Here is a 27,927-nt window from a genome sequence, read left to right on the forward strand (position 1 = left end):
AAGGGATGAGAGGCATGATAAGAAGATACAAAGTTGAGCGGGATAGGGCCCCCTGGGAGTGCAGGATCTTGTGGGCAAGACACAGGGTCTTAAAGCGAATATGCTTACCCACAGGAAGCAAGTGTAGTTTACGAAGAAAACCAGAGCAGAATTTTGGAAGGGAGAATAACAGCCTGGCCTCAGCATTTTGGGCCAGCTGGAGTTTTTGTTATCACCATCTTGTTAGTCCCGAAATACAAGTTGTTATAATAAACTAGCCAGGATAAGATTACTGCTTAGATTATGATTTGACAGGTGCTGGGGTCAAAAAGACCAACAGTGGGTTTGAGGCATCTCAAAAGCCCAAAACAGGTGCCCGCTACGGATTTATCTTGGACCTCAAAAGTCAAGACGCTCTCCATTCAAACTCGTAGGTTTTTGAAGGATATCTTTGGTACAGGTGAGACCCGAGAGAGGAGGTGCACTAATGATCACCGCAAGAGTGGGTATCGCTTCCTAGTAAAATAATCTGTTGTGTTCACATTCAGGTAGAGAAAATTGGCGTTTATCCACTCTACAACAGCAAGAAGTCTCTTTTGGAAGTTAGCCAAGTCTATTGTTGGATTGTCTGTGAAAGGCTGGGTGTTGTCGGTGTATGATATCAGTGTGTGCCCTTAAGGATTTGATGGCCCGTGCCAACGATGGAATGTAAAGATTATACAAGGTGGGGCTCATAGAAGAGCCCTGGGGCAACATGTATGCAGGACTTCCTGACAGGCCCTCTTTTTATTGATCCTTGCGGAAGGAGTCATGCAAGCATCCATTCCAGATTAACTTTTTTTTGCTATATACATTTTTTTGATGCAGGACAACAAATGCTTGCTGAGATTTTAATCAGATTCATACCAGACTGTCACAATAGCGGATCTTAGATTTGTATCTTAATGATGAACTTGATTTGGAATTACAGAGGTTTAACTGAAGTCCCTTGTGCATCCTACCCAGAGTCCCATCTTGCCCACCTGCTATTTATTTTATTTATTTCAAGAGTTTTATATAGCGCGGACAAGACCACAGGGGGTATCAGAGCGCTTCACAGAAAGGTAGTTACAAGGGTACAAGAAAAATAAACATTAGAACAGGAAGGACCAGAAAAGGACAACATCGGTCCCAAGAGTAGAACATTTCAAAAGGGGGAAGAGTAAGAGAGCGAACTCTTGTGTGAGACTGAAGGACTGACAAAAGAATACTTTCAGCATATCCCTTTGACTTTCTTAATAAGGGAGCAAGAGTTAATATCACAGATGAACAGAAGAGGACTGAACTAAATTACAATAACAATCATTATAGTACACTCAAGACAAGGGTAATGCAGCACCTTCTCTGTTGTACTGTGGGACTAGCCCAGAAGTTTTTTCATATGAATCAGTTTGACTTCTCTTCTGAAGGAAGCTGTAGAATGATTCAGTCTTAATTCCGGAGGCAAGGAGTTCAAAATTCTAGGTGCAATACCTGAGAATGCTCGATTTTATGTCTTCATTTTATGGACTTTCTGTGGTTTAAATAGTAAAGTGCTGGAGCCGCCTGAGAGCTCAAGTTTTTGTGCAAGATATAGTGGGGTGTTGAGCTTTGGGAGTCATGTAGGCAATTTTTAGATGTATCCTTGCTTCATACGAGAGCCAATTAAGAGCTTTTAGCTCAGGCGTGATGTAATAACGTTTGGAGCCTGTGATGAGTCTTGCAGGGGAATTGAGAGAGGCCTTGAGTGAAGCCATTCTTACTCTCGGATGTCCACAGAGGGTTGCACTGCCATAATCTAGCTTAGAGATCACTAATTCTAGCACCGCAGTTTTGAGGTAGTTGTGGGGAAGTAACGGTTTTTATTTTTCTTAGGATGCTTAAATGGACGTTTGCTCCTTTGGTGAGAGGACTGAAGTGATTCTGCATGTTCAGATGTCTGTCAAGTATTAATCTGAGTGAGCTCACAGAGTCAATGATGTTTGGAGTGAAGTTTGGGTTGTCAGTTGGTGCACCCATTTTGCAATAACTGGGGACTGTTTGTCATGGGCGATTAATTCATTAATTAATTTGAGAGCATTCAATTTCAGATGATTGTCAGCCAACTTTGCGTTTCTAGAAGAACTGAGTTGAGGGATCCGATATCCTCTGGGGAGGAGATTTTCAGGTACAGTTGTGTGTCATCGGCATACATGTGATAATGGATGTTGGACACTTTCAGGATATCAGTTAGAGGTTCCATGAACAGGTTAAAGAGAGCGGGTGATAGAGTGGACCCCTGCGGTACTCCCAGAGTGAGCGGAGAGGGGTTGGACAGGGACTGATCAATCCTCAGCCTTCGGGATCTATTGTGATGAAACGAAGAAAAACAGTTAAGCACTATCCCTAATAACCCCATCTTTGCTCCAGTAGACCGGTGAGGGTATCATATTTGACTCTGTCAAACGCTGACAAAAGGTCAAGTAGGATCAAAAGGCATTATTCATTTTGGTCCAGCATACGTAGTGCATCATCCACAATATGAATAAGAGCAGATTCCGTGCTATGACCTTGCCTGAACCTGGATTGGAATTTGTCAAGAAGTAGAAATTGTTCAATAGGTGTACAAAGTTGGGTGTGAAATTATTTCTCCAGGAGTTTTGCCAGTATAGGAATGGTGGCGTTTGGATGAAAGTTGTGAAGATTGGTCTGGTGAACCGTTTTTTTTTTTTTTAGTATGGGGGTGACCTGCCCAGTCTTTAGGCAGTCCGAAATTGACCCTTGAAGTAGAGAGGCGTTAACTGTCTTCGTTCATAGAGGGAGTATGGATGATCTGATCTCCTTGAAGAGGTTCGGAGGTACGGGGTCATTGAAATGGTTGGAAGGTTTCAGAGTAGCCAGAGTTTTTCGAATGGTGCTGTCATCAATGATTTGGACTAGACTCCAAGAGGTTTGGCTGCTGACATGGTCCTGGGGAGGGTGGAATAGGTGGGGTGTTAGATTGAAGCTTGATGAGTTCAAACAGCTTTCTGGACGATTTCTTGCTTGGTCTGGCTTGCTCTGAAGAAGCTAGCTTCAGAGCTTCTGATGCGTTTGTTATATACGTTTTTGAAAGATCTCAATTGCGTAAGATGGTACACGGAGGGCGAGGATCTCCATATACGTTCTGCTACTCTTGAATTTCTTCTCTCAGTATTTAGGTTTCCGTTGTACCAAGGTTTGGGGATTTTGGAAGGTATTCTTTTCAGTTGTAGTGGTACCATAGTGTTTAGTATGTAGGACATCGAGTGATTGTAGTGACCTGGGAGGTCATCGACAGCCAATATGTCCGGGGGAGGAGGCAAGACTACCTGTGCGGGAGGACAGATCATATAGGTTAATATTGCTAAGATTTCTTTGCCAGATTCTAGGTTTCTTTATCTGAGATTTCATGGTTTTCGCCGGTTCTGAGAGGAGGAAGGAGATGCAATGGTGGTCAGACCAGTCACATGGGAGGATAGATTCAGGTTGAGTGGAGTTGCTCTTGCCAATAACCAGATCTAAGGTAGCTCCCTTGTTGTGCGTAGGGCTGTCACAAACTTAAGTAAGGTTGAGATCTGATATGAAGGATTGAAGGCTATTGACTTACCAGGTATTTAGGTAATTCCAATATATTTTTAAGTCCCCCAGGAAGATCTGGGTCCCGGGACAGTTCACATTCGTTGAAATGATTTCCTTGACCTGTTCTATAAAAGGGGGATTGGAGGGTGGTAGAGGGTGTGGAATTTGCAGGCCTGCTTGTTGTTGCATGAGACCTTGAAGCACCTGTATCCGCACGGGAAACAGGGTACAGTTGTTTAACTGATAAATTGATACGATGAATGCAAGCCATGCAGCCACCTAGCCCACCCAGTCTATCAAGCCTGATGATATTATAGTTGGGGGCACAAAAATATCGATTATCAGTCCAGCAGATTTGTTAAGCCAAGTTTCTGTCAGCACTACAATGTCAGGATCATTTGCAAGGATGAGGTCAGCAATGTCCCATGTGCCGTGAGCACAGGAAGTTTGGTGGTCGTTATCACTTCCTCCACCCACAAGACAGTGTGGCCTAACTTTCAGTCAGCTTTCTGGAGTCCAGGCCAATGGGCCTGCACTCAGCTGTGATCCCAGGAGGATTAATGGATTTTCAAACATGGCAGCAGGCAGAAAGAAACCGCAATCTGATTGGGCTACAAGTCACATCTCGCCTAGACCTCCGTGCATATGCCCTAGCTTCATCACTGCTTGCTTACGAAATTGTGTTCACAGCAGAGGTCACATGACTGCTCAATTGCTTGATTGTTCAAGCTACTATACTTCGTCAGTTAGACTCTGATAATTCTTTGTTCCTGGGAGCTTCAGATTCTTTGACCAAACACTTACCTTGTAAACAGAACGCTGCAGTTCTTCTGACCTGGTCAATTCCACAAATGTCATCAGACTCCTCTGTGGCTAAGAAACTAAACACGTTACCGGTAGCTAAGAGGATTCTTTTCAAATCTCTCTTTATTGTTTACAGGGCCTTACACAGGATGGGTACTATCTACATACCGAACAAGATTACTACGTATTGTCCTGGCCATCTGCAGTGATCGGCATAAGTCATCCTTCTAACACAACAAATATTCAGACTTTCTCAGGTGGGAGGGTGGGGGGCAGAGCATTGTCCATTAAAATAGCTAAGCCTATTTCTCTGCGTAAGACTGTAGACCTCGGTCAGTTTAGAAAGTCGCCTAAAACCTGGCTGTTCACTCTAATTGCTGTCGTAGTGTTAAGTCTCAGCACCAGGAATCCCGTCAGGCAATGGAGCGCTTTAGAAATGAATTTATTAATAATAATAACAACAACATGGCTCCTCAGTTCAACTGAGTTCTTATGTGCTGAAGGTTTTTGTTACTCTTTTTTTAGTGCTGTATTCTGAAGTGACCGTGGGTCCAATGCTAGGAAATAGCTGCTGCTATGGTGGACTATTGCTGCCAGACCAAAGTTTAAGCTTTCTGTATGGCCTTTTTTAACCCCTTGCATGCCCGCCCCTTTCCCCGCCCAGTGCCGCGCCTTCCATTAGCGGGCGGAGTTCATGACGAGCTGGACTCGTCATGGGCACAGCGCCACCGCAGCCCATGACGAGTCCAGCTCGTCATGGGCACTGAAGGGGTTAATACAATGCAGTTGTAATTGTGTATTGTTGCAATGGTGAATTTATACTGCAATACGTGCTTTAGTTACTGGAGTGTTAGAAGGTTATCAAGAGCCTTTTGGTATTTTTTTCTGAACTTATTCCTATGCAAGTTTCCTGGTAAAATGTTAGTTTAATTCCAGCCTTCGACCACAATGTGAATGAACCACTCATCAGACAGGCAATGCTGGCCAAAGAAGGATAGCTGGGGAGGGAGATGGTTGACTTGAGTTGTCTGAAACACATTGGCCCCTCATATTCCATAAATCCCTTCACTGTTGCGTCCCATCAATAGAGGGACACCAGAAAAACACTGACTCGACGAGCAAAAACAAGAAATCCGCCAACAAAACTACAAGTCCTATGAGCCTCGGCGTTCTGACGTCGGCAACGTCAGCACACCCTTGAGGCTCTCCTATGAATCATCTTCCGGGGCATCGGAGCGATGCCGCTTACTTTCTTTCGTGGAGTTACGCTGCATCAACGAGGAGCGGGTAAGGGTGCTTCGAGCACCGAATCTTCGGTTCCTAATTCTGGGTTACAGTACGAACGCTCGTATCTTTGAGGTGGCACTTCGGGGCATCCGCGCAGTTTCTTTCGTTGCTCCGTTGGCGGAACCACTTTGCCGGTTCCTTGCGGAGCAACGCTGCAGCGGTGCCCTTTCTGGCATACAACTAAAGGAGAGAGACCTGTTCCGGCGCTCTATGGTCTTTCTCTAAGGTGCTCGTAACGTGTGGGAATTATCCAGGATCGAGTTCGGCAGGCAAGCCCTGGTTGGCGAACTGACATCGGTTCATGCGGGGAAAACACCCTTTAGTTTTCCATAGCTCCTATTGAGTCTTGATTATCTTGTACTGAAACTGCCCAGAGCATTGGGCGATTGGCTTTATGATTTTGTCACATGAACTTCATGACTGGGGTATGCAAGCCCTCGTAAAAAGGGGAACCATTTGGAGAACATAAAGAGAGAGAGACAGTCTTGAATTCTTCTTGTGTGTTGTAATAAACCTAAATTGCACGGCCTCTATCCAAGACGTATTGTGGCAGAAGGCCGGAATTGCTTCCTGTTTTTCCTGATTATCACACAGTGGTCATTTGAGTCATGCTGGTTTCTTTGTGTCTCCAGTAGCAGGGGTAGTGAGAGTGGGCAGGAGGACGGCTCTTCCACACCCCTGTCTCAGCGTACAGGAACGACCGTTTGGGAGGTTAAATGAAGCCTATGTAAATCCTCAGACATTGATGTAATGTGATATTAATGAACCTGCTGATCATGGTGATTTTCCACTAGATTTAGCCAAGAGCTACTACACACCGTATCTGACTCGCAGAGTAGAAGAGAAGGTTTTCTTTCTTTACAAGTATAGCTCATAGTCTTCTGAACATAATTCAGGGGGGGGGTCCGGGAAGGAAAGATAAGAAAAGAACTGTATTGTTGTCCCCTCGTTTATGCCTGTCCTGTTCTTTTAACAGGTCTCCCTCCCTTCTGTCCCCTGCCTTGCCTTCCCCCGCTTCACCACTCCATTGAGTCTGTGTCGAATACATTCAGACCGTGGTGGTGTCGAGAAGTGGACCATTTTAAGCAACGTAAGATCCGGAGGATTCCAGGCCACGATAGTCACTTGCACAATAACCAGTCCAGCAAGGGCCTACGCTACATGATCTACCATGCACAGCTTCCTACACATTCTGATCAACTTCACTCTATGATGAGCATCACCTCAAGGAACCTGGGCTAACCCTATGTACGATGAGCCCCCCTCTGTGGCCTTTTAATCTGTGGATGGTTATTGTGTTTTTCTTTGATTACAGAGTGCCTCTAATCCAAGTTTGGTTTAAAATAAACTGCCAGTTATCTCTTCATCAAATTCCTCTAATAAGGACCAGACAATCTGGCGTTTCCTGTTCTACCTAGTGATGCATATTTGAAGCTCTTGGAAAACAATCTAAAGTTGCTCTGAACATTTGACAATTTGGCACAATTATTCAGTTGTATGTTCAACATTTGAATGCATATAATAATGAACAGTAAGCTTTTGACAATCAAAAGAACTATGTTCTTGTCTTTTCTCTTTTCTCCCTCGATTGTTCTGTATTTTGTGCTTAAGTACTACAAGCAAAATCCAGAAACCTTAATAGTGAAAGTGAATTAAGCTGTTACCAAGTCACCCAAGCCTCCCCATTAGATATTACACATTTGTCATGAGGTCCAACAAGACTGGAAACCATGACAAGGACATGATTGACTGTTTTGGGTGAACTGTTCTTATTTGATTTGCAGTACTTCTTTGTTATTACTGGGCTTTTCCAATGTGATGTGTGAGAGGAATGGATGGACGTTTTTAAAGCCTACAAACCTCAATACACTTTGTTTGAAGGGATCATTCTGTACAAGTGTATGTGTGAAAGAGCATGACTGCTGGCCACAAGAATTATGCTAAGATTGAAATGTAAATCTGAAACAGAAAAGCTTCAACCTTCAAGGTTATAAAAGTACATGATGGATGACATTGTGATGACTGTCATTACATCTCATAACATTGCTAGAGTAACACCCATAGCGCCAATATTGAGGACTTACCTTTGACTCTATGTCTGACAGGATAACAGCTTTGTCATCTACTTGAAGAGTCATATCTTGTGTCCAGACTTTGCCCTTTGCATCAAGCAATTTCAGCTTTCTTATGCCATCATCCACAGTTATCATGCCCTCCTTCCGATCCAAAACAAACGTTGTCAAGTGCTATGAAAATAAAATGACATTTTTTTCTTTTAATTTAATATTTACTTATTTATTTCGCTCATTCACCCCGAACGATAAAATTATAACAATCCATTTTTATTAGAGATTAAGAGCAAGGGTGGCAAAATAAACTATGAATGATTTAATATATTAAACGGCAGGATAGGGGGAAAAAGAAAAGGAAGAGTAAAAAATAAGAATAAAGTGAAAGCCCTTTTATAAAGAAGGGCTTATAAATTAGAGAGCAAGGACAAGATATTAATATAAACATAACACTACATGTCTCGTGAAAATTACTCCTCTTGAGAACAAACTAGCAACTCCAAAATCAGCTTCCATACAAAAGCTCAGTTTATTGCAGAACTGGTAAAGACATTTTTTTAAATCACCATTCTTCAGAACAATTCAGAGGTAGCTCTACTGAGATTATTAAAACCTTAAACCTCATGTTAAGCACAGACACCGCAGCCTTGATGGAGACATTCTTAGCACATTTCATAGTAATGATTGCCAGTACCACCAGTTGTTTTAACAGCGGAGAACTCCAATTTCACAAATGTCTAACAAATCTTTATTTGTAGAAATGGGATGCTACAATTCAAGCGAGATTAACAATCTGTAATTATTGCAACAGAGATATAATTTGCATTTTCTAATAAGTTCAGCAACCTCTTCAGCCTAACCTCTTTAGTTCTTCCATCGTATTCGTCAGCTCTCATAGTCGATCCCTTGTCATAGTACAAACTTTACATCCAATGAGAAAGGTGACATCTTGGACCTAGAAGGTCTCAGCTTTTAATGAGAAGCAATAATTTCCTCTTTCACTAAATAGGTTTAAAAAATGAACTAAAATCCTATGAGGGTTCTTCCTGTTTAGACTGAGTTTAAATGGATCTCTATAGACCCAATGCATTTCACATTCCAAGTCGACTGAATTAACTTTGCTAACAGCGTTGCTTTTCAACAATGTAATCATAAATGCCTTGCTATATTTACCAGTTTAAGATTCATGCACATTCACAATACCTACACTATTTCTTCTTACTTGGTCCTCAATAACTTCTAACCCACCAAGTATTACTTCTCCACTAACTAGCCTATAATCTAGAAATGGCATGCATGTATCTATTTGTAGTCTTTTGGGATGCATGCATCTCGTCCTTCACATCCGTGGTTCTGCAAGGTTATCTAGCTTTTTTAATCAAATTTGAAGCAAGCAGTCTCTGTTGCCTTCCGATTTTTCTAACACCTTGAACTTCACCATTATGTCCCTAAAGATAGATCTAAACAACTTTTCTATTGAGGCACACTGTGGGAGTCTTGTTTTTGACCTGCTGCTAGGATGTCTCAGGAGGCAAAGCTAGAGGCCCACAAGTACCCTTTTGCTGGTTCCCTCCAGTGGCTTAGTCCTTTTCTTTTAGCATTCAGTGAGTGAGTGATACCCCTTCAACTTCTAGTATCTCAAACCTATTTGACATGGGTGTTCTCCTACCAAGCCTGTTGATAGTGGACTACCAGCCTTGGAGCTAGAGTCAGAGAGTGGAATGTAGTTTTGCTCCATGTTTAGTGTAAGAGTTGGCATGTGTGGAGCAAAGCAAATATTATTCCAAACTTACAATGCCCATCACTGCCCTCTACTCAGTAGGCTGTGTGACTGGCACAGGACATTTATAGATATTAGATGGAAGCTGGGCTATCTAGGCTGCCAGACATCTTTTTATTCTTAAAAATAAAGGTTTGGTCTGCTGAGGTTATTTACCTATGTTTTTTGGTAGACCATCTATTTCACCATGTTTTACAATGACCCTACTGTGCCCCCCATTTAAACATTTTCCTGATTTCTTGTCCAATACAGGGTGCACCACCTTGACAGGCTAGTGTTCAGAGCTCTGTGCTCTATAAAATTAGCAGCATACTGAAATTGCATCCAGAATGACCCTCTTTGCCATAGTGCTTACTACTGTGTTTTGTTCCCTGAAAAATATACATATGGTTGTAAATCTTGTAAAACTTTAGGCCAATCAACCTTTTTTACATTACCAACCACTGAATCTTTCCTTGAAAAGTACTTCTATTTTGTTGCTGTGTGACTTTGTGCTTCCCCAACTGGGTAATCAACTAACGATCTAGGACTAAGTCTTGATGTAATTGAAAGATTCAGAGGCAGTGGTATCAACACCCGGACTAATTCCACCGGGATAGGTGTGGCAATGGTTTTGAGAATGGTAGTGTGGAAGGTGGAGTGGGTGTATGAAAGGTTATACTGGGGTGTGAGTGGGTGCGTCAGATTCTGTGGATGATGTAATCAGTGATGTCATTTGAGAAGGCATCAGTCATGTCAATGACCATGTAATGAGTGATTTAATATGTGAGGTCATAAGCAGTGCATTGCAGGGGCGCAATTTTGTTTTTATATATATTTATTTATTAACAGTTCCTTTTTGGGTAATAGGAATGTTGCCCGATGCTATATGTCTCAGTTACTGGTCCCCACCAGTATGGTAATACAATACATAAATCACTGTAATGAGATACCACCACAAAAAACAATAATCAAAAATCTTGCGTTGTCTTTTATCTCTGTCTTTATTCTTTCTGTTGATGACTGAATAAATACAGCAAAACAGACTTGATGCCTCAGTGAATACAGCACTACAGCAAACACATGTTTCACGCACATTTGCGCTTCTTCGCGGCTGTTAGACACAAAAATCATATATCAAAATTCATCACCTAAATGTTAACAAAATCACATTAATTTAACAAAATGATAATGCATAATGTTCATCACACAGAAATTAAACTTCTTATGTATACACGTAGATGCAGAGAAATTATTTATGTACAGTTCGTATACAAAGAACCTTAAATCATAAAATTAATTAAAAATGCATTACATAAAAATCTTAATATCATTCTTGTACTTTGCACTTAATAAAATCGTATTCAAATTATTTTCTTTCCTATCAGATTTACTAGAAATTACGATAAGGTAGATATTTACCTATTGAGTCACTGTATTTGTTATTTCCTCATCAGTCTTCTCTCCTCAACCTTATTCAATCAAGTGTCTCTGCGTAATAAACACTCTAAAGGAAATGAATTCAGAAGGACAATGTAATGGAAACGATGGTCTCTATACAGTCTATAATATTATTATTTAGTAGTCTTACTAAGGTTTAACCCATACTAACATATTTAAACTAAATGTTTGTCGTAAACATACCCACAAGATAATGCTAAATGTTTATAAATTGGAGTAATTCCCTAGTGAGAAATATAGATGAAAACCATTTCACCCCTTGAAATCCGTATGAGTTGTAAGTTCTGTTCTTTGTAAACTATTTAGACACTTCACTTGAGATTCTCATCTGTAGCGGAATCGTATAGCTTCACTCTTGCAAAAATCCATTTCAGCTGTCACCGGTTAAAGAGATTAGATAAAAACCTTGAATTACCCTTGATACCGGTATGTGTGTGAATAAATCAAATGTGATTCATAGTCACACTTAAAACCTAAGATTTCAAAGTTAATTGAAAACTTTTTTTTTTTTTATACTTTGCGATTTATCAGATCCTAAACTGTTTGGGGGGGGAGATTTCTCAAATCAAATCTAACTTCAGTCTTTTTATTGGTAAGTAAGTTATAGCTGTGCCCGTTACCCAAGTATTTAACAATGGGACAAATAACTAAGGCAATAAATCAGTCGAATTGCAGTGTTACGTGTGTTATAGCCAGCGAAGTGACGGTGCTACACATAACTAGACATCCCTTTAAAATCATATGTCCCTATGTCCCGCTTTCTACATCTTTTAAGGACTGAGAACTTCATCATGAAAATCGAATGAAAAACATCCACCCTCTTTAATCAATGTCCCAACTGTAGTTGGAGTAAAGTCCCAACCGGAGTGTATTTAAAATCCGCCTAACGCCCACTCTCCCTACTTTCGTCTTCACATCCGGTTTAAAAGAGCATCTGTAAATACACACCCCGCTACTCTATTTATATTCGGTCTCACTTTATTTGTTTGCACCTGTTCACGCGCCAAGCTTCTCTTTTTCTCTGTCGGTACCCGTTTACATAACCCTTCATCACAAACAAAATATATGTTAAGCAATATATGTAGCTTAAACTCAACCCTTATATTGGTTCATTATTACTCCAATATTCTATATGTTTACTCCCGTAGTTCAGAAATATTCTACTCAAAACATATTAACTTGAATTTTGATTTCTCACACTCTGGAAAGAGGCTCAACCCTTCAATGTTCTAAATAAATTGCTTCACAGAGTTGCCCATGTGCTGCTGGAGACTTTTATGTCATAAAGCTGTTCTTTTTCTTATCCTCCGTTGTGTGTTTGTAATTGACAGAACAACCTTATTTTTCTAAAATCATTGTGAGGACTCATATTGTCGGGATTATTTCACTTATTTTACCTATAAACTTGCATTTGCTCCTTTTAGAACAGGTGGTGCTAATATAAATGTCCCAAGGCCTCCTTATGAAATTCATAAAATTGAAAAGAAACCCAACATAATGGATTTGTTAATTTTTGTGTGTTCAATTTTCAATTTTCTTCAAGTGTATTTATATCCCCACCGGGAATCAAACCTTATACCCAGCCATTCTTATTCGGTCACACCATATCACCCCCTAAGCTATCATGGAATATCGCTATCAGTGGTAAAAGAAACTTCACGACACACCTTGTTTAACCATAGGGAGTCAGGATTAGGCTTGTTGAATTAATCGTATTATTGATTTGTAGATCTATTAATAATGTACTGTCAAAATATTAATACAAGTTACCATAAAGCAGATGTAATTATGCCTCGAAAAATCTACTGACCACTCATAATTGAGAGTAAAATGTAATGCGGTGGAACTCATTTTAGCACCTACGCCCATCTAAACTTAGGCTGGAAAGGAACAGGTGTTCTGTTAATTCAGAAAGTGAATGAGCAATAAAGATACCATTAAATCTTGTTTTTATCTTGACACATTTGCTGTCTGTTCAAGGAAAGAGGTCAATTGCTGCTTGGAATATGACGTTTATTTTTCTCTCTCTTACTAGAGTTAGAGGTTTTTGTCAAGTGAGCTATCTGAAGCTGTCAGTTATTTTTCTCTAACACATAACATTTATATAAATAGCCTGTTAATTAATATTACAAATATTTAAAAATATATCTAATTACCAAAGCAATTTTTTTTGTAATTAAGAAGTGTGATGCAAATAAAGAGTTAAATAGGAGTAAAACAAACCGGAACACTTTACTTGGTGATGTACAAATGACACATATTTGCAGAAACTATTTCCAAACATTATTGTTTGTACACTAAATAGTTTTATCAGTAAAGCTGCATGTCAGTGGGAAGGTTTGTGGCCATTTCAATGTAAAAGCTGCTGATTACAAATGACAGTGTGCTACCACTTCATACTTCAGTTATGTAGTTTTTAAAAATGATATGAGAAACATCCCTGCCCCTGCCCTAATGACAATGCTGTTAATGAACTAAGAGACAAGTCAGGGGTCATGTGTATCTTATATGTGGCTAGATTTGTATTATATAGGAAAAAAACATTTAGTCTATTCATTAAATCACACAAAAGAGTTTTTTGTTCAGCAGACATGCTGAACTCACACATTTGCAGTTGCTCTCATATGTGATCATGAAGAAAATGGCAGCTCAATGAATCAAAAATACTTGCCTCGGTCATGTCATTTTAAACTAGTTTATGGGTCAAGAGCATTACAAATCGGTCGAGTAGATTATTTAAGTCACTAGACCTGCAGTTTTAGTAACATTTTTATGATTTCTTGAGGTCTGGTAATGATCTAATACTTCTCCAAAGAGGGATTGCTGGAACTTTGATATTGCTAAATAATTTTAGATCATTATATCGAAACCTCTATTGATCATAATTCCTGTCGGCATTCTTTCATTTGGATTTAATCCCAGAGGATAATTCTTAAATTACTGTGAGCAAATCCCTATCTATGTTTATTCCAAATTCTACTGTTCGCAATTTGTTGATTCAAAATATTTCCCGTATTGTAATCTTTTTCTCAAGATCCCCACCTCTTCGGTCGAGTGTTACATGTTCCAGTCCCATGAAGTGTATGCCTCCTATGTCTGTAATTCTATGAACATCACGAAAATGTATAGCCATAGGATATTTTGTACCACAATTCTTTATGGCTCACAGATGTTGCATCCACCTAATTGCAAGTATTCTTACTGTTGATCCTATGTACATTTTACCATAGATACATGTCAGGGCATATACACAGCTACTGGTGTTACAATTAATAAAGGAAGAAATTTCATATTTCTAGCAGTATTTACTGTCAAAAAATGTTTTGGCTTTGTCTATTACATGTTTACAGCAAATATAATTATTGCACCTATATGACCTTATAGGAAGGGTATTTGTGTCAGAGTTATCCATTCCCGATGCCGTACCCAGAACCTCAAACTTAAAAGTGTCACTAGGGCTTAGTAAATATCTTAACATCAGTGCCTTCTTCTATAATATAATCGGTTTTGCAGGTAAGATTTTACTGATGTCCATAGCTAGCATGAGGACATCCCATTGTTTTCGTAAGGTATTATACACTCTTCTATTGCCTTAACTACCGGTGTGAGTGTTAACTTGTCTTTCAACAGTTCATCTCTTGTAACCTTATGAGCTCTTCTCTTCGCTCTTCCAATTATTTCCAAATTGTATCCACATCTTCTAAATATTAGTACAATGTCTTCAGCTACCTTCACATACTCACTGGATTCCCCACAATGACACTTAGCACGTAAGAATTCCTTAAAAGGGACATTATCAATCTGTCTCTTTAAATATCCTGACTCAGCATGTAGGATGGAATTTGCCGATTTGGGCTTCCGATGTAGTTTAGACTCCAAATGACCATTGGTTACGTACACTTCTAAATCCAAAAAGAAAGTGCAGTTTTTACTATACTCCAAGGTGAGAGTGACATTATATTGATTATTATTCAGATAAGCGTGGAATGTTTTTAGTGTTTCCTAACTTCTCTCACATTGGCCAATGAATAGATTTGCATTCGAAGGAGTAAATCTGGAATCCATGGCAGTCCCTTTTATTTGGTGAAAAAGGTCCTTTCTATTTAGAAAAAAGTTGTTATTAAGTGCTAGCTCCACCATTTCCAAAATAATATTAGAGTGTTGCAAGTGACTAGCTGATTTTGAATTGAGGAAGTATTTTACTGCTTCAAAACCTTTGTCATGTGGAATGCTAGTGTATAAACTATTCATATCCATTGTCACCATAAACATATCATCATCCCAATTAATGTCCCTAACTTGTCTTAGGAAATCTTTGGTGCCTTTTATATATGACGGTAAGGTTTTAACAAAACGTGCCAAATACATATCAACATATTCTGTGATGTGTTCCGTTATGCTTCCAACAGCTGAGGTTATTGGCCGGGAAGGAGGAATTCTTCCACTTTTATGTATCTTGGGTAAGAAATAAATAATGGAGATTTTGTAATTCTCCACCCAAAGATAATCGAGCTTCTCTCTATATAGTAATTGTTTGTCCAAATAATGTCTGAGTTTCTTTTTAATCTGATTTCTTGACTTTTCCCACTGGGACTTTGGCACTTTTTCATAATTGGAATGACCTCTCAATTGTTGCAGAACTTCACTATGGTAATCACAATGATTTAAGTTATTATTTAATCTCTTTGACCAGTGACTGTTGAAATGGATATTTGAAAAAGTGAATCTATATGATTCCGTTACAGGTGAGAATCTCAAGTGAAGTGTCTAAAAAGTTCACAAAAAAACAAAACTTACAAATCATACGAATTTTGTGGGTTACATTGATTTTCATCTACATTTCTCCATAGGGAATTACTCAATGTTATTAAAATTACACAATATCTTGCGGGTTTGTTTACGACAATCATTTAGTTTAAATAGGGTAGTATGGGTTAAACTTTAGTAAGACTACTAAATAATAATATTATAGACTTTCTAGAGACCATCATTTTCATTAAATTGTCCTTCTGTGTCTATTTGCTTTTGAGTGTTTATTACGCAGAGACACTTGTTTGAATAAGAGAGAAGACTGATGAGGAAATAACAGAGTGACTCAATAGGTAAATATCTACCTTATTGTAAGTTCTAGTTAATCTGATAGGAAAGAAAAGAATTTGAATAAGAATTTATTAAGTGCAAAGTACAAGTATGATATTAAGATATGTACGTAATGCATTTTTAATTAATTTTGTGATTTAAGGTTCTTTGTATATGAATTGCACATAAAGAATTTCTCTGCTTCTAGGTGTATATGCAATTAAAGTTTCATTTCTATGTGTAAAGAACATTATGTTTTATTTTGTTAACTTGACGTGATTTTGTTAAGATTTAGGTGATGTATTTTGATATATAATTTTTGTCTCTAACGGCCCTGAAGAAGCACAAATGTGCGTGAAACACGTGTTGGCTGTAGTGCTGTATTCACTGGAGGCATCAAGGCTGTATTGCTGTATTTATTCAGTTACCAAAAAATTGAATAAAGAGATTAAAAAAAACTATGCGAGATTTTTCATTATTGTTTTTTGTGGTGGTATCTCAGTACAGTGAATTATGTATTGTGTGTGTGTATATATATATATATATATATATATATATATATATATATATATATATATATCAACAAACAATCCCGATAATGATGAAGGCTGTCTAACAGGACGGTCCGTGTTGGGGTAATCGGCAGCCCCAATTATGAAACACCACACTTTTCTCTTCAGAAAGTATACACGGACGCCAAGGAGATTTGCAGTTTTAAAGCTGGTTTAATGGACTGCACACACAACGCGTTTCAGCTTTCGCCTTGTTCACGCTCAGCGTGAACAAGGCGAAAGCTGAAACGCGTTGTGTGTGCAGTCCATTAAACCAGCTTTAAAACTGCAAATCTCCTTGGCGTCCGTGTATACTTTCTGAAGAGAAAAGTGTGGTGTTTCATATATATATATATATATACACACACACACACACATATATCAATCAAAGACAGACTGATAGCATGAGCAAGCCTTGTTTGCCAAAATGTGTCAGTTGGGCCAAAATGTGGCTATCTGTTTATGTAATAATTACCTTTAAATGCTAAATACCTGGACAGCCACATTCCTCTACAAGGAAATAATGAATATAGGTGCGAAATACTTATCTGCAAAATACTTACATTTGCATTGTAAACACATGCGTGGTAAAGGCAAATGAGTGATAAAGGCATATGCATTGTAATGGATGTCTGGTAATGACTGATTTGTAAATGCTGTTTCCTGACAGCATTACCTCTATTAGTTGCGTCTTTAATAAACGCAAGGTGTTTTTTAAGAGTAGCATAAAACAGTAACAAATATTTGCATCTGTGCTACCAATATGATCAGTGACTAGCAAGTCGTTCAAATATTTAGTTCTGAATACTTTTAGCCAAAGGCACTTTATCAAGACATGGAGAGCTCAGTTGCCACAACTGTCATACAAATGACAGATACCATTTTCTTACAAAAGTCCATACTAATCACAAGTTGTTGCAAACATCGGCTACATGAGACCAGCAACAACAATCTTGTGTCATCCAGTTGCATATGTTCATGTGGGCTTGGTAGTTCAGTATCTCCACTGTAAAAGGTTTTAGGCCACCATTGCCAGCAATGATGATTCACTTCAGCAACTTCGTAATAATGGTTTAAATAGTAGTAAGTAAGTTCTGTTGACCTTCCATAAAATACCTAGCCCAGACGCTTAAGCCAGCTTCACTGCTTTGTGCAAATCTGCGCCAAACCTCGCTTGAACGAATATGAATCATAAGTCTACCATCTTCTGCAGTAGGCATGTCAAAGATATACCATAACTTACTGGAGGACACATTTCAGTTTGAGACGTAAGCTTTGAAATCGCAGTTAGTTCTTGAAGTTGGAAGTTGAACACTCTACTGAACAACAACAAATCCACAGTGTCCATGTACCTATCTCTCTGGAGACCACAGATGGTGCACCATTGGTTCACTGAGCTATGACGAATGGTGAAATGCTCCAGCCCCGTACTCATATTTAAGCCGAGACGAAGAGTGCACTGCTCTCCAGCCAAAGAGGTCTTTGCATTCCAGTTTTGGGACCAAACCATCTTTGCAGCCAATATGAATCCCAAATGGGGATATTCAGAGACTTTCTCAACATTATACTGTTGAAATACAGCTTATGAAGATGTTCTTGTTGCAAAAGGGGCACTAACTTGGCTTGTGGAGGTTAATCCTTAGACAAGCGTCCTCTTAATAATCTGCAAACTTGGACAGTGAGCACGGCAGTCCAATGTTGGCTTAATGTAATAACACCAAGCCATCATCATAATGGAGGGTAGGCAGTCTCATCGCCAAGCCTAAGGGGAGGATTATCTATCTGCCGCTGCACTACTTGGAGGTCACCCATATACAGGTTGTACAACAGCAGCACAGACGCAGTATGCCTGCTTTAACATACCATGGGGAAGCAAAGCTGAACTGGTTTAATAAGATACCTTAGCAAACAAGCATGACGTTGGAAGAACATGAACACCAAACCATAATAGAACCTGTATCCTAATCTTAATCCTAAAGACAACAAACTAACCTAGAAGAAACAAACATGCCCAGTATCAAATACAACCTCACCTATTGGCACAAACAGTCAATAGCAAACGATTTTGTCTGGGCTAACAATTATTTATGCACTACTTTTCTGTGTCTTCCTTCAGAATTCCTAAGACAAACATTGTACCATGTGCCTAGGGTCACCATAATTTATGCTTTGGATCATTTGCTTGTGTGGCAGGATAATCAAATGTGAAAGCACCCAGAGAACGGGAGAGTTATTTGGAGCAGTGCAACGATACTACCACGCAATCTGTAGCCAAGTTGTTGCACAATGTTTAGTTCTAAATCTTACCATGGCAGCAAAACCTCTGCAGAGGGTAAACACTTATTTCCCAGCTTGCAGATCGGTGACCATGTTACAGTTATTTTAGGACAGCCTTCTAAGCTCAGCACAACAAGTTCCATATCTGAGGACATCTGCTTCAGGCAAATTAGTTACAAGGATGTTCGACCAAAAACATTTCAGTGTGAACCAGTGCAATTGCTTCACTTGATACAGTAATACAAGTTACGGTAGTTGATAGGTTTCAGACTTTAATTAAATTCCTTCCTCTTTCACTACCAAGGCTTTCTGCAATCCATCGCAACATGTATTAATTGTTTAGCTCTGCTGAATTTGTCACTCAAAATACCCAAGAACCGGTCTGTACAGACGAAGAGCTTCTGCATCCCCTGCTCCCTTGTAATGATACATTTACTGGACAGTCATGCACAGGAAACAAGTGTAGAATTATTTCTAAAATATTGAACACAAGGCCATGCAAAATTAATATGAAGAAGCACTGGCAAAGCCAATATGTTATGCATGTGTATGGCGCATGGATCAGGCATGCACACAACCTAAAAACTTCACACCCGTTGCACTAAAGGGCAGGGAAAAAAATCAGCAAAGAAAAAGATGCAATGGAAAAATGGATTGGTTAATTTTCTTTAGCAACCATTTTCCAGATTCACTTGTCAGTGCTCACTTCAGAGTGCTGCCAGTGTTTCTTCTGTTCAAGCTCACTAGCTTCCAATTTTATTGAACTTGTTGCACATGCAAATGCATTTCACACATGCATACTCAAATGTCTGCATTTCTATGCGTCACCTGAGACCGCTCGTGTGTAGTCGCTTGTGAGACATTTTGTTAACTAAAAAGAGTTTGACGCGCACACATTGATTACCATTCGTTGGCTTTATTGTCCCTGTTATTTGCTACCTCATGATTGCTCAGTGCATGCTAGTTTCACTTTCTCTTCATTCGTTTCTGCCTTCCATAAAGCATGGACCAAGTACTAATTGCTTCTTTTTGATTAGCGTCTTTCCGCTGCTCGCACTGGGATTCAAGTCAATTTTTTCCATTCTTCTTCCCCAGTCATCATTTTGCTGCTTGTTCCCCTCTTACACCTCTCCTTTGTCATAGCTTGCCAATTGTTGTATGCCCTCAACGTCATTGCTTTCTCCGTTGTTGCTTCACCCTCTACTCCCATTGGCGCTTGTCCATTGTTTTTGTTTGCCCCGTGCCCCTTCCACACCATTGCTTGTCCATTGCTCCTTCCTGGGCCCACCACCCCTGTTACTTGCCACATGATACCAACCGCCTCCTACCTGTTATTGCTTGAGCCCACCCTAACACTTGTTGTTGCTTGCCCTATCCCACCCACACCCAAAACATTGACAAATCCAATAAGTCCCACTTATGCAAGATTTATAGCCTTGTCAATGTTGCATTTTTTTGTTATGTTGTACAGCAGCACAGAGCTGTGCAGCATGGTTGAGAGAAAAAAAAAAAACTTTGATGCGGCCAACGTTGACCGTGTCTTAGCACTTTTTTTTCAATTAGTTCAACTATGCTGCCCAGCAGCTGCACTGTGGTACAGCTTCACCAAAGCTAATCAATCTTGCATAGGCGAGACCTATTGATTGTGCCAATGCTTGTTACACTTGGTTAGCTGAAAATATATCAGGGCTCAAACTCTTCCTCCCACCATTTGAGGGCTGGAGTTAGAATAGAAAATCATTCTCTCCTCCAGTATTTGGTGGCGTTTCTTTGCCTGTTCTGCAAGTTCACTACAAAATACATTCGACAAAGGTAGATGTTTAAACACGATTTGAAAGTTAGAATGAGGCATCAGCTAACCAACAATCAATATCTTGCTCAACCTCATATTTTTTTTTGTATTTGTATTTGAAAAAAGATAATGTAAATCTTACTTCCACGTGATATTGGGAGGTCTCCGATATGCTGATGACGCTGTCACGTGCATAATGCTTTCTCTGCTCTGTAAAAAGAAAACAGTAATTAAAGTGTGCTGGTATGAAACAACACCCATTCTGTACGGATCATACTGAGGACAAGGGTAAGGATGGCAAAGTTGCTTTCCAGCAGCTTTTTTGCTACTTGAACCAAGTGGATCGAAACCATCCATTCAGGAGTGGAAAGTGTGCTAGTGTTCAGTCGCTCACTGCTCACTGCTCGCATGGAGAGACCCCTTGCCCCGCCCAGCACGGAGCAGTACACGGCTTCTATAGGATAGACCGTCCTGTGTTAGGAAGCAGAGCATTTCATGACAGCATCTAGTGTACTGACCAGTTTAACAGACTGCTACGATTCACAGGAGCAAGAAACAGGCATGACATGACGTACTACATAAGTGCTTGGAATTTGGAAAACGACTTTTAAAGCTGTGAAGGTCTCGAGCTCTGCGAGCTCCCGCTCTGGAAGTTATTATTCTAATGATCGATGCTTGCTGAAGAAAACCTTACAGTTTAATTACATTTATGACACGACAAATAATCCTATGGTGCATTTTGTTTCAGTTAAGCCTTTGTTACCTCGCTGATTTTAGAATGCAGTATTTCCTCGCTCTCCAGCACGAGTAGGAGGCATTTTCATTCATCTTCGTGACTCGCAGCTGGAGTATAAATAAAACTCTCTTTTATAGACAATATATTTCTAAGCATAACAGCTGAACTTCTTGGCCCCAAACTAGCCAGCTCCTAGCCTGTGCTAACGGTTAAGGATCCGGAAAATATGTTTCACCGCTAGACAAATAAAACACAAAATTCATGCACGGCTTCTCTCCCTTATGTGTGTCTCCTATATCAGAAGTACCCACAGTGAAATAAAACCTATGCAATGAGTGTAATATGCGATTTATGACTGTCACTGATTATGGGAGGAGGGCTTTGACTTACGAGATGTTAAGTGTAGAATGGGTCACGTTCCCTCCCCTCTTACTAATGGTAATAAATCGCATATTCCACTGGGTGGGGCTATATATATGGGAAATGCTATGTTGGTTTTTCATGTGTAGTGGTTATAAATCAAGGTGTTTAACCACACCAGAAGATAAGGGGTTAAATCAGTGCACTGAGATAAAATTCCAATAACTAGGCCTTGAAAGTATTCCTCAATATGTTTTCATCTACAAAGTGGTACTAGAATGGAAGCCGTGAGGCATTAATTAATGTTTTCTCAAGTCAGTTGCTCTATTGCTGTCATAACACATTTGTCTGTACTGATAAATATTTGATCCTGTGTTGATTAGTAAAATCAAAAACTGATGGCGCCATATTTTTACTGGTGTGTATACACCATGGAAGTAAAAACAAATGTGGTCCAATAACACATTACTCGAAGTAACTTGACTGATAAAACCATACTGACACATTTATTATTGCAAAAGTCAAATTACAGTTTTATTACATCAGTGGGGCAAAACTTGAATGATCAAAACACTGTTTACAGCCGTGCAGATTCCTTATTAAAACTACTTCACACATGAAGGCAACTCTCCTAGTAGTCACCATGCCTATTTAAAGTGGTTTTACCTTTCTGCATACATTTAACTCTTTTCATCCTAGTTTTGGTAAAATAGATATATAGATATAGCTGAGGGAGGCATCACAGCTCACTCAAGAATGAGTCACGGTCCTTCCACACACTCAACAATGCTAATAACTAGGAAATTACTATGCACACCTACTTACATACCTACATATATACTCTGGGGCTGATTACGAATATGGCGGTCCATGACTTGTGGGGGCACAGTTGTGGCGGTTTTCCGACCGCCCTATTATGTATCAGGCGGTGAGACCGCCACAGCCCTGCCGCAGCCGCCAAGGAACCACCACGGAGGAGAGGAAACAAAGTGGTGGCGCACACAGGGGGGCACACATGTTTCCAGTTCCTGCATGGCATGGTCTTTTCAGTCCCTGCCGTGCAGGAACTGTTTTTTTCATTCCTCTTGCGGTGCTAATTTTCTGAGGCACCCCAGATGGAACGCCAAAAACCAGCCCACCAGAAAAGAAGAAACTCCTAATCTGGCGGGCGGTCTGACGACGGTGTTGGCGGTGCGGTGCAGGGCGAGACCTGACGCCACACCACCAAAGTCATAATTCGGCTCTCTGTGTGTGTGTGTTTGTGTGTGTCTGCATGTGTGCGCATTTGTAAAAAATATATTTATCCAAAAACAGGTACCATTTGTAAAGCAAGGTAAAAGAGGCCATAAACACTGTATTTGGTGTACAAATGAAAGTTTGCATAGCTATAGTTGGAGTTATGTTTAGCAGAGCTAATATTAACTAGTTAATTTCAGTGTTTTTTAGGTTTTACTTGGAACCATAACTTTACTTTAGTTGTAATTTTCCTAAGTTAATTGAAGAGTTTAAAAAAATACATTTAGGTGTTATAGCGAATTCTAGCTAGACCTGGGCGAGAAATTTAAAGCAAACTCGGATGTGATCAATATGAAACGCAGTCTGATCTTGTCAAATAGCCAACTGGGTGCAATTCAACCACCAAGTTTTATAGATCACTTATACTTTCTAAGGTAACTTACAGGGATGCAGGTGTACCGGGGTGATTAATGCCCTATGCAAAAAAAATAACATACATGCGACTTAAATGCTTGCTGTTGAGATATGTGTATGATTTGCAGGACAATGGTATGAAGCCCAGCAGGGTTGACCAGTCTCATCATTCCTAGGTTGATAAAATGAATAATACTTTTGAATGGGTGACAGTAACTTTAATTGTATATAAAATGTCCTATCAGAACCATAATTACAAATTCGCATTATTTTTTACATCTAAAAGCAGCTAGATGTTTGTGCTTTTAACTTAAGTTTGCTAATTTGTTTTCTTGGCAATCCTGCCAGGGATTCTTAATGCAAGTTTAAACTGAACCATTAGTAGAACTCTCGGAATGATGCATTTTACCTTAATACATATGGATAAAAACACACACATCATCATTAAACAAACATTTTGCAAGCCCTAGCTTTTGTATCTATGTGCTAGCTTTAACTTGTGACAAAAGCGTGCTGCGCTTTTCGGTTAAAAAAATCATTTTTGGGGCATTGCAGGCTATAACGTTTGTTGTGCCGAAATCTTTTGTTTTGTGTTGCCTAATAGGTCTGCTTTGATTGTAGATTTGTATCCTATTCGGCACAGTCTTTTTTGCGTTTAAGAATTGTCCCGATAAAAACTTTCACCAGCAATGCTCCCTTTGTTGACCTGGGAGGATAGAGCATGTGAAGCTACTGTTCCAGTTAGCAACCACTAGACTTCCCCTGTAAAGTAGGGGAAGGTTACTCTAGTACACAGCAACAAAACCCTCAGGACTTTACTCCTCCTCGCCGTGGCTACTGTGACCCAGCCTGCATGGGTTATGTGCTGTTGAACAGGGCACCATCACCATGAATCAGCATATGAATTATTCTGCTGCCATGCCAAGACATTCACTAGTGGGCAGTGCACTGAGATGTGGGGTGGTTCCATTTTAAAGGCATGATGCAACTGCTGTCTCTCAAGGACGAGACCTCACAGCAAATGTTGATTTCTTTCATTTCACAAAACGCCACACAGTGCAACGCCACACAAATAAACTCCACACGTTTACAATCCACACCACATAATTCCATATCATGTCCCAAAATGTAACAGCACACCACATAATTAAACTCTACTACATACCACTCCACAAATGGCAATCTACATAATTACACTGCATGACACACAATCCTACTCCACATAATCCCAGTACACTCCAAACCACATAATTGCTATCCACATATTTCCGTTGCGCAACATAATTCCACTACGCATAACTCCACACAATTCCACACCACACAATAAACAATCCAATCCAAATCCACATAAATCCACCACACACATCCACACCTCTTCATAACACATAGCTAAAAGTCATTCACAATGCCAATAGCTCTTGGATTGCCGAGACCTACTGGCTTTGCCAATGCTCGTCTATTTTTGTATTTTGATCAGCAGCGGACCCGGGAGTCTGAGTTCGCAGACTAATGGTCCAAGCCATCTCTAACTTGTTAACCAGTCAAGGTTCACCGACTACTTTTTGTTAAGCAAGTTTCTCAAAATCTGTTGAATGGATTTACCCAGAACAAATCAAATGTACGTTCTTGAGTCTGGTGGCACATCCGATTTTCCTGCAGAGGAGAGCAAACAATCCCATGGGAGTTGGGTAAAGTCAAGCCAGCTTTTTGTTTAACTCCCCCCTCCCTAATTACTGAAGTAACTGTCTTGGAAAGATATGTGTACAATCATCGAACCGCATTAAGGTTAACAAAAAAAATGATTTTCAATGCAATCTCTGATTGTAACGTCACCAGTGAGTAACATATCGATAAACTGAATAAATTAACATCTTGGAATACCTAGCATGCATCACATTTTGCACTGAAATGGTTTATACAAAACAGATTGGAACACAGCACACTGCAAGTCTTAAAAGAAACCCTAGATCAAAAACACCCTAACACAAAACAATCTAGTACGCACTACAACTAACAACAAAAATGAACAAACATGCCATGCATGTGGAAAGAGTGTATATGTATGTATGTATGTATATATATATATATATATATATCCAAGGATTAATATGGCAATGTGTGCTCGGTATTTTGAGGCAAATGTTTTTACTTTCAGCCAATTTTGTTTGTTTTTAATATAATAACAAAGGCCCAGCAGCTCTTTAAACAATAAGGTTTCGCAAAAGCCTTGAGAAAGCCAACTAGGAGCCCCTCCAGATCTATGCTCCATCGCTTGTATACCCTCACAGGTGATACGCTGCACCATACATTCTACATAACAAAACAACACAAAGCAAGCATCTGCAAAGTTAAATGACTGGTGTCCAACTCCATGCCCATTGGCTGTGCCCATGCTTGTTCTGTCTTTGAGCTGTGAAAGTTCAAGAGGTTAACCTTGCAAGTTCTGGGCTAAGTGCAAGTTAGGTAAAACAGGCTGACTGACTGAACATGAAGGCTGTGTGGAACAAGACGTTGTTTTTGTGCAAGGCAGAAGAATTCGTATCGAGGCTGTGTGTGTGTTGCAGGACACATGGCATCAGAGGCAGGAAGCATACCTGATAGTGCTAGTTTGTGGTTCCCAATGGAATTGTGGTGCAACCCGTACGTAAATGTTGTATTTACCAGGCGGCCTGGGAGTTTGTAAATTGGGTGGCAGTGCATTTTTTGGATGGACAACTTCCTGCTCAAGTTTATAGTTTAGGAAATAATTCCCCTGTAAGTAAGGCATGAATTGTTCATCTCTTCCCATTTTCTAATTTGCATTCTGGGGGACTGTACTCCTGAATGTGCATTCTGAAAGGCAAAACTTCAGGTACCAAAAATTTTAAAAAAACAGGACAAGAAAAGCTACTCTTTTGATCCAACCTCACTTAACATTTTATCAGTTTCAAGCCAATATCAGTGTCAAACCAGAATCCTATCTCTGCCATTGTTCGGTAGTGATTAGCTAACTGATAAAGGCAAGGACTCCAGCTTTGCACTGCCTGTTTGGGGTCTTATCTTACAAACAGGCATGGTAGTTACCTCTTCAGCATACTCTATTTCCATTATCAATACTATGAGCTATGAGCGAATCAATAGGTTTGCTTTATCAAGTAAAGACCAGTGCATGGTTCATTACAGCCATGTTAAAATAAAAATGGTACATGTGTACTTATCATTCAAAATACATTTCCAAAAACAGACTTTTCTTTCTCTGCTCCAGTTTGAAAATGGGAAACAATGGAACACTTTTTCACCTATTCTACATTTTAGACTTATAGGCTTAGGGTTCCCTTTTCCATTCAATGAAGATATTTTCCCTTGAAAATCATTCCTTTCACTGACACTGACACTTACATGCAATTATGGTAATGCATAGGATTGGGAAATTAATCTTTGAAAATATATTTTTCTATCTACATATTTCAGGAACATGATTTTCTTCTATTATCTTCCTATCAAACACAGTTTCTGTGAAAATGGTAAATACTGCTTTCACTGTCACCGCACCTACTACACTATTACTCCTTCGAATCTTCAAATTCAAGGTAGTGATCGATTGCAAAATCCTCAAACCTGCTACAGATGACCCATTTAATTGCTTCAGTCTCATCCAGGCATCTAACTAGGCCTACGAAACAAAAAATAAAGTTCATCCAAGGCGTATGTCTCTGGGTAACCCCCCCCAAAAAAAATATTAATCCAGTTCCAAATAATTAACTCATTTTGACTTGCTCTGTTTTGTCAGAGAGAGAGGAACTTTAGAAGTGAAAAAGGCTACAGGAGAACAATTTTTAGACAGTAAATTTGTAATCGTCCATCGTCAAAGTTAATTGGTGCACCAGATAACCTAATAAATGTGTACAGTAATAAGGGGTTCTGCACTGTATAAAAGCAAGCTTTTATTTTTTGACCTCCTGGTTTTAGGACCTCTGCCGTGAGTAGGTTTCCGTGATGAAGTGTCACCCAAAATAAGGCTCTCTTTGATAAGATACACTTTGGATAAAATGTGCGTAAATCGCAACTTTTTATTGTCACAATGAAGAAAATTTACTGGCATGACATTTCATAAATTCTACCCATACTCATACAAAGAGTCAGTTTTGTCTGTATTTGTACCTTAGATATTGAATAAGTGTCCCAGAGCCAGCCAAAATGGAAATCGGGTTTTGAGCTGCCCTGCTGAGCCAAGGTAATTCCTCTGTTGGCCAACTAGCAGGTCAAAACCTCTCGATGAGCAATGAGCCAACCTGTTAGATTAGCCTTCTACTGGGAGATGAAGAGGCATAGAAGACATTGCCCTAGAGTAGTATGTGCCACTCTCTGACAAGTCTGGGCAGGATGTTCTCCAGTGACAAGAAGCAGCTCTCAGGAAGTGTCACAAAGGTGTGGAGGGGTGAATTGGCATCTCAAGATATGGTAAGTAGTACAATGTTGTAGAACTCTCCACCAACAGTTTTAAACCCCTACACAAGGGCAGAGCTTTTGAGAAAAGCGAAACCACA

At 39.7% G+C, this 27,927-nt stretch overlaps 1 protein-coding gene across 20 annotated transcripts in view; it reads right to left on the reverse strand.

Annotated features, from left to right (window-relative positions):
- EPS8 (EGFR pathway substrate 8, signaling adaptor) overlaps positions 1–27,927 on the reverse strand; it is an 861,544-nt gene that overhangs the window by 297,861 nt on the left and 535,756 nt on the right. For all 20 annotated transcript variants that reach the window (XM_085652654.1, XM_085652642.1, XM_085652660.1 and 17 more), the window contains 2 exons: positions 20,798–20,865; positions 7,752–7,913 (listed from right to left, as the gene is read on the reverse strand). In XM_085652654.1, coding sequence (XP_085508780.1) covers positions 7,752–7,913; positions 20,798–20,865 — 230 coding nt within the window. The remainder of the gene's footprint in view (positions 1–7,751; positions 7,914–20,797; positions 20,866–27,927) is intronic.

The sequence above is a fragment of the Triturus cristatus genome, chromosome 4_1 (genome assembly GCF_964204655.1).
Source record: "Triturus cristatus chromosome 4_1, aTriCri1.1, whole genome shotgun sequence".
Taxonomy (NCBI): Eukaryota; Metazoa; Chordata; class Amphibia; order Caudata; family Salamandridae; genus Triturus; species Triturus cristatus.